Here is a 7,780-nt window from a genome sequence, read left to right on the forward strand (position 1 = left end):
AAGAAACAACAAGTCAATTTTCCCACCGACGATTTCTCAGTTTTTACTCGTAGGTATGTCATAGTATAAAGAGGTGATACGTCGTGTATAAGTGTGGGAGTTGACAAATAAAATTAGCCAAATACCACTCACACCCGTGTGAGAGAGAACCCCCAAATTCCACCTTGTTATGTGCTGCATACCAGGGTCGGACACTGGGTCAGACTATCTGATCAAATGTGAGGCATATCGCTTTGCTCTATGGAATGGGGTACGCATTAGGTGTCCGACATGCCGGGACCTTCGACGTTATGTCCGACCCTATATCTGATGTTGTCCAGTGGCCACTGGATGTGGTTGTGTTGGATCCCGGGTTGGAGCGTTCTACAGGTCAGGATGTCCGAATGGACCATACTCAACTCAACCCTTTCTAGAATGGGGTATTATTTATCCGGTCGATCAAACACATCTATGGAATGAAAGGATTTCATGCCTACCAAGAAAACCAACTCATCGTTGCAAGGATTGCCCATTCCCGAAGGTGGCTCGAGATCTCGCCTCTTGTGTACTTTTGGACACATGGGTTCAAACCCTTATATCATTGCTTGATATCCTGAAGGGTAATAACGGATCATAAAGTTTGTCCGCCTTGTTCGGAAAAAGCGAAACCGCCGTGTTTTCGTTGAAAAATGCCAAGAGACTTCCCTACCATACTTGTATTGTTCCACACGGCATTTCATATTTTTTTTTTGAGGGACGGCATTTCACATTTGTGAATGCAAAGAAAGAAGATGAACCACGGATGGTTATTCCGAACTTCAACCGGCACTCCAAAGTTCCCAATAATTTTACATTACATCCAACCAACCCTAGGCCAAGCTAAACACTAGCTATAACACGTACTACAACACGATCCGATTCAAAGTAAATATCGCATATATAGCACTTGATCATGTGACGGAGACGGAGGCTACGTCCTCTGCAGTCTGCACCGACTCACCCGTCCGGTCCATGATCCGTAGCCTGGAAGGCCCAGGCTGAAATCCCTTGATCCTCCCAGCGTCCCGCCAGGGCGCCCGCGCCACCCGCCGGTGCAATGCGCGCGCGGCGGCCGCCGCCGCCTCCTTCCTCTCAGCCGATTCCTTGGCCGCCTCAGGCTCCGAAGAAGGCGCCGCCGCCGCCTTGGCCGCCGTCGGGCGGTGCAGCCTGCACCGGAACGAGCCCGGGTGCGTCGTCGGCGCGCACAGGCAGTACCTCGCCGGCTTGGCGGCCTTGGGCTTGGGGCACGAGGGAGACGAGGAGGTCACGGTGGCCATGGGAGCTTCTGCTGTGTTAACCGGGGTAACAAGTAACCAGGGATGCGCGGATGTGTTGGTTGTTTATCTCGCTGCATCAGTCACTAGTGTGTGCATGCATGGTGTGATCGCCTTTGTTGCGGAGCGCAACTGCCTCCCTGTTTGAAGGCGTGCAAGGATGAGAGGGAGGGTGAACAGAAAAGGGCGACGGAGATCCTACAAACATGGCGTCTCGTTTATCCAAACCGATGAAAACCGCCATGTGTAAAATACAAAAGGACGCTCATGAACCGGCGAACGTTCGCCAGGTAGGGTGGCACACGGGAACGTTTTAGGTGGTGTTTTTAGTTTTGAGAGGGTGGCAGTTTCTTTAGAGAAGATATTTCTCATTTAAAAACTGCCGTCGTTTGATTTCTCTTCACAAATAAAGCTGCCATCAAGCGTTCGCTTGCCACCTCTTTTTCAGCGAATGTCTTTTTTTAGGACATCGATAACGCCCACACGTGTGGGCGTTAAGGGGTCTGTCCACACAGTTTGTGTAGTGTTTAAGAGGATTAGACGTGTGGGCAAAACAAGTAATGCTCATATGCCTTCTTTTTCCTCGCGGTCCCTCTCACATGCATGCGTGTGGGCAAAATAGATAACGCCCACACACCCGTACGTCAGGCCTTCTACCTTATGGTCCCGCACGCCCGGCGTGACAGTCACCAGCGTCCCCGCAGTTGCCATGGTCTGGACCCTCTTCCATGTTCATTTAGCTGCAGTTGCCATGTCGCTGAACTACAGTTGCTATGTCGGACATCTATAGTTGCTATGGTTGCTCAACTGCAGTTGCCATGTATGGTCTGGTCTACTGCAGTTCCATGATTTCAAAATTTTAGAAGTTGCCACCTACTAACACTAGGCAGTTGGGAGAGTTGCCATGTGCTCACAAGCACGCTAGGGCAGTTGCCATGTAAAAAGAAGAGTTCCATCTGCTTACGTGCATGCTAGGGCGGTTGCCATGTACCATGCAAAAACACATGGCAACTCGGGTAAAAAAGAGTTGTCATCTGCTTATGTGCACACTAGGCAGTTGCCGTGTACCCTACAAAACACATGGCAACTGACATGTTCGGGTAAAAAAAGAGAGTTGTCATCTACTTACATGGACACTAGGGCAGTTGCCATGTACACTGCAAAACACATGGCAACTAGCAGCTTGGGTGTAGGAGAGGAGACGAGCGTGTGGGCGAGATGGCAAATACCCACACACCAGTCCTTATGCGTGAGTGAAAATTGGCGTGTGGGCGAACTGCTAAACGCCCACACATCGGCCCCTTCGTGTGGTGAAACGGACGTGTAGGCGACCGGGTGAATGCCCATACACCAGCCCAGTCCTACGTGGCACTATAAACATGCCAAGATTCGTGCACCCACAAACGGACGCGGATCCACGCGTGTGGGCGAGATGCAAACGGCCACACGTGTGGGCGTTAGTGTTTTTGTTTTTTTACGGGGTAATAGTACCGAATACAAAGGATTGGGAGTGCATGTAATTCTACTTCTAGTCTCGTACTACCCTGTCCCGGTTTATAGGTCCTTTTTATAGTTTGTATCAAATTTTGATTAAAAATTTAACTAACATAATGTTAATGCATGTTAAGAAAAATTATCTTATTGGATTCGTATTTGAACATAGTTTTTAAAAATATAATGTTTGGTGACACGTGTGAACATTTTGTTACTTTAATCTATGGTCAAATTTTGGTATGAAATATAATAGGGACCAATAAATCCGGACAGAGGTAGTAAGAGATAGTTAGAGAATCTCAGCATATTCCCTATCCAAAAATTACGAGACGCATTCCACATCCCAGAAAAAGTTATATTTGACGAAATCTTATCTAGCATGTTCTCTAAAACTTACTCCCTAAACTTTCTTTTGCCAAGTTATCCGACGTTTGCTAAAACAATTGAAACAACTTCATCATGTATTAAAATAAACATAAGTATAAATAAAGTTCATCCAAACCAATGAATATAAACATAATTTGTGCCAAAAGGCACCAAATGATCAAGTTCATTTCAAGAAATCCACCAAACAAATGGTGGACCAAAAGAAATCATAGTTCACAATGGCCTCACGGTCTCGTGCCGGCACCACCATTGCCGCCACCACAAAGCTTCATCTTCCTCCGCACAAAAAAAAGCTTCATCTTCCTCGATGTTGTAGTTGAATGACTTACTCCTCCTTTTCAATGTTTGGGGGTCCGGCATACCCACCTCCTCGGCCTCCTGCTCCCTCTCAGCATTTCTCGTCATCTCTTGGCTCCATGAAATCTTCTACATCATCATTCGCTTGCTCACTGCAATAACAAAGAAAAAAACCTAGCAATCAAAATCAAATCATGCATCATTCAGTTGCAAAATTGCAAAACAATTTTTTTTCCCTAACCTTGTGAGCCTCGAGCACGTCGGCGTCGCTCCAATTCTCGTCAAGATCCTTCTGTTCTTCTGTCCCCGGAGGTGGATGGGGTGGCTACGCAGTTGTAGGAGGCCAAGCGGTAGTCGTCGATGCCATGGGACATTGAGGAGGTGGCATCGAGGCGACCGTTGGTCCCGCTTACCGGCCAACTGGGCCAAGGATGGTAGGGTGGTGGCGGCAGAGCGACTGGCGACAAACGTCGGCGGCCTAGAGCTCTCTATCAAGTTTTTCCCTTGTGCCGCCATTTTGATCCTTGAGGCGCCAATTTTGCGGTGGTCTCTTGCACCGGCGAGGGTGAGGCTTTCCATTCCGCCGGTCACCAGTGCTGGGAACGGCCAGCGGCAAGGCGAGCGACTGTTGTTGTGTTAGGATCGGGCAGGAAAGTTGCGGACTAGCAGGAAGCAGCGCAACACATATCTATTTTTTCAATAAATGCCTACTCTAGGCTATATCCGAGCTAGTGGAGAAAAGTTTTAGGAGAACAAAAGTACGAGGAAATTTGGGTTTTAGTGAGCGTTCGCTTGCTATCCCTCTCCTGACAACATTACCGACAAAATTCTCTCTAATATACTCCCTACGTCCCAAAATACTAAATCAGCAATATTTATTTTGTGACGAAGGAGTAGTGCCAGGGTTCCTCTTGCTGTCGGACAGTTTTCTAGGTTCCGGTTTATTTTGTATTTGTAATTTTTTGGTTGGATTACTCATAAGCATTTTTTCACAACAAATATGGTACTAGCTCGCAGCGGGAAATCTGCAGGTGACCGATCCATTTCACGGTTCAAGTTTGAATTAGTGCCTTGCTATCATATTCAACACTGTTAATGCGATCTGGCAGTAAGCTACAAAGCACAATGCAACCCTGCAGGAAGCCCCTGCCGGTTGGAGACTAGCAACCATGATATCCAATCTGTCTAATAAGCTGGCACGCTCACATCACATGTACGGCCTTCTTCTGGGGCTGTGCAGCAGCGCCTTCTCCTCCAGCGGGTACCTGAAGGGCGGCGGCGGCGCCATGAGCTCCACCTCCCTGGCGTCGCTCCTCTTCCGCCTCTCCCTCGAGTGCACGACCCACAGCAGCACCGAGAGCAGCCCAGCGGCCGCGACGGTCAGCAGGCCACGGTACACCTGCTCGCTGTACCTCCGCAGCCCGGGACAGTGGTCCTCACCGACGGCCTGGAACGCGCGGCGCACGAACGCGCAGTCGGCCAGGTCCACCAGCACCGGCCCGTAGCGGGACAGCCCGTAGCTCACGTTGGCGGCGCCGACCATCTGCGCGTACATGGACGGCGTCAATCGCCCGGCGGTGACGCACACCCCTGACCCGCCAGCGTCCGCCGTTCGGCACACCCTGCCGCCCCACGCCTGCCGCGCGGCGTCCGGGCCGGCAACCTCGCCGGGCGCGCAGGCGCGGTCGCGGAGGTCCGGCGTGTACGGGTTGCAGAGGAGCGGGAGGAGGGGCCCCGACTGGTTGTAGTAGAGCGGCGGCGAGAGCGGCGCCTGCGGCGGGAAGTCGCGGTTGGTCACGTTGGAGATGACGCCGTTGAGCACGTCCACGAGGCGGTAGTTCACCTCCTTGCTCCGGCCGAGCGCCTCCGTGGCGGCCGCCGTGTCGACGCACGGCAGGATGTCGTCCAGCGCCGTGTGCTCCTGCGGGCGCCGCACCCACTCGCCCATCGCCACGCACGTGTCCCCCACCACGCTGACAGAAAAACATATGTCACTGCTGCACTTCTTGCGTGAGGAATTGAGGTGAGGTTGGTGGCGCGCTTACTTGTGCAGGAGGAGGAACGTGCCGCACATCACGAACGTTGCCGCAACCAGAATCCACCCGAGGAACACCAACCTGCAGACAGACGGACGAACAGTCAGTCGTGCAATCTTATTAGCTTAACACCCAAGTCTCACACCGCATGCAGCTAGTTTACAATAGATTAGATTAACTATGCTTACACGTAGACCAGCGACTCCAATCCACACGCCGAGAACACTGCAAGATACACAAGTTCTTCAGATCATTTCATCGCAGCAGAAGCAGAATAATATTTCAGTTAAAGATTCAGCGGCCAGTGCTGCTCACCAAGGCCAGCGAAGGCGAGGATTAGCATCCCAGCTGCAAGAACAATGAGGATCTTCCTTCTGCAACGCGGCAGCAAATTACTAGTTAATTAGCGGTGGTTCTTCATTTTGGGATGGAAATGTTTCATAAGTTTCTTGAAATTTCAGGCAAGGAACAAACGGGTACTGTTGTTTCAGTGACGTACATTGTGTCCAGCGCGTCTCGGATCTTGGCGGAGTTGCTGGCGGTGCGGGACGCGAGCTCGTCGGAGGCGGAGCTCACCCTGCGCACGACGCCGTCGATCCTCCCCTTGAGGTCGTCGGGCAGCGAGACGGGCCCCACGCCGGCCGCCTTGGCAGCCTCCAGGAACCCGGAGAAGGCCCGCAGGTTGTCCACCGTGTAGCCCGACTGCTTCACCACGTAGTCCACCGTCGCCGCCGTGCTGCCATGGAACCGGCCCTGCCCGTCGTACAGGACGGCGCATCCGATGCTGCAACGCGCACACGCACCGAAGCCTGGTTATGGTTAGGAGAGAGCGGCGGGGGTTGCGGGAGAGGAAACGGCGGCGAGGTGATCGGGCGAAAGAGAATTACGCGGCGGCGGCCGTGAAGGCGAGGAGGAGCAGGAGCGAGACGACCAGGGCCACGCGGGAGTAGGAGGTGCTGCGGCTGGGGCAGCAGCAGTAGCAGCACCCGGCGACGAACAGGGCGGCGCCGAACACGGCGAACCAGACTCCGGCCGCCGCGAAGACCGGCGCCGCGCTGAAGCCCACCGACTGCAGGATTGCATCGCGGAAGCAACAGCAAGATTTAGGAACCGGAATGCATCCAGAATTGAAATTTACCTACAACTGCGGGCGGCAGGCGACGGATCAAGAATTTTCAGGACGAGAACTCACGGCCCAGTAGTGCTCGCTGCTGATGTTCCAGCCGCCGGTGTAGTACCTCAGCCCGTCGAGCGGGTCCTTCCGCTGCGTCCGCGCCGCCGCGAGCACGAACGGGGAGTTCACGCCGGGCGCCGACGCCGCCGCTGCACATGACCCCACCCACCAAAGTCACACACCTCTCGACTTGCGCGTTTTTAATTTCTCAAAGACGATTCCGCGAGCGCGATCCATGGAAAGGAAGACGGAAGGAAGTTACGCACCTGACGCATCGACGGCGAGCAGGGACGCCGTCACGAGGAAGAACAAGAGCAGCAGTAGGACGGGAGGAGCTGCGCGAGCCGCCATGATCATGGCACGCGGCGATCGGAGCGGCGGGTCAATGCGGCGTCGCTCTCCCAGCCAAATTTGAAACGGCCGGGACTTCCGCCGCGATATCCGCAGGAATATCTTTCTGCTTGTTGTGCGCTTGGAGATCGGAAGATCTATCTGCTGGTTGTGCGAACACGAACGGGGGAGAAGGCCGGCGCGCGGCGTGCGTGACGACGCCGAGCGACGAACTCGTGGGCGTGACGTCGCGTCGCTTCTCGCAGGAAAAAGGCCGCAGTTCTTGAGCGGCCGCGTACGCTGTTTCTTTCAAGTTATTTATTACTGCTGTTGGGTTCATACAACCAATTCTCGAATCTCAGTGCGAGTGCGGGGGGTCACAGCTGGCGAGAATGAGAATTTAGTGCCAATATTTACTGGAGTAGTACCCCAGAAGAACAAAATTAATAATGAGCAATAATCACTTTTTCATGCTAGGTTTGGCATTTTTCCGGATACTGCTCCAGATGCAATTGCGTTTGATCTTGGATGTTTGCGCAGGTATAGACATGTCCAGCTAGTGCGCCTAGTACTCGGCACTGAGCACTGCTGGGCAATTTTTGGGAACTCAGCACTGAGTTATTGCGATGTTTTTTTACTTTCAGAGCATGGTTAATAAAAGAGGCAGCAGCCGGCTCTATAGGCATAGCCATGTTCATGTCATCTATAGTCTTCATAAAGCTAAGACCATATAATAGGATAGCTATAGGTTGGCTGATGGATTGGATTTA

General features: G+C 52.6%; 1 protein-coding gene across 1 annotated transcript; it reads right to left on the reverse strand.

Annotated features, from left to right (window-relative positions):
- Window positions 1–4,496: 4,496 nt before the first annotated feature.
- On the reverse strand, window positions 4,497–7,307 carry LOC119323987. Its single transcript, XM_037597702.1, has 8 exons — window positions 6,947–7,307; window positions 6,699–6,829; window positions 6,394–6,575; window positions 6,006–6,290; window positions 5,822–5,880; window positions 5,695–5,731; window positions 5,516–5,587; window positions 4,497–5,443 (listed from the first exon to the last, which is right to left on the reverse strand). Exons 1-8 carry the CDS (start codon window positions 7,035–7,037, stop codon window positions 4,678–4,680), a joined length of 1,623 nt encoding a protein of 540 aa, XP_037453599.1. The 5' UTR covers window positions 7,038–7,307; the 3' UTR covers window positions 4,497–4,677.
- Between the last annotated feature and the right edge of the window lie 473 nt (window positions 7,308–7,780).

This window comes from Triticum dicoccoides, chromosome 6B (assembly GCF_002162155.2).
Source record: "Triticum dicoccoides isolate Atlit2015 ecotype Zavitan chromosome 6B, WEW_v2.0, whole genome shotgun sequence".
Taxonomy (NCBI): domain Eukaryota; kingdom Viridiplantae; phylum Streptophyta; class Magnoliopsida; order Poales; family Poaceae; genus Triticum; species Triticum dicoccoides.

Bases quoted from the DNA above. Each gene is read 5' to 3' on its own strand.
- LOC119323987 (XM_037597702.1), bottom strand. From the start codon at position 7,037: ATGATCATGGCGGCTCGCGCAGCTCCTCCCGTCCTACTGCTGCTCTTG. The intron at 5,881-6,005 runs GTACGTCACTGA...GCCGCGTTGCAG, and splicing joins CGAGACGCGCTGGACACAAT to AAGGAAGATCCTCATTGTTC. The intron at 5,444-5,515 runs GTAAGCGCGCCA...TTTTTCTGTCAG, and splicing joins ACGTTCCTCCTCCTGCACAA to CGTGGTGGGGGACACGTGCG.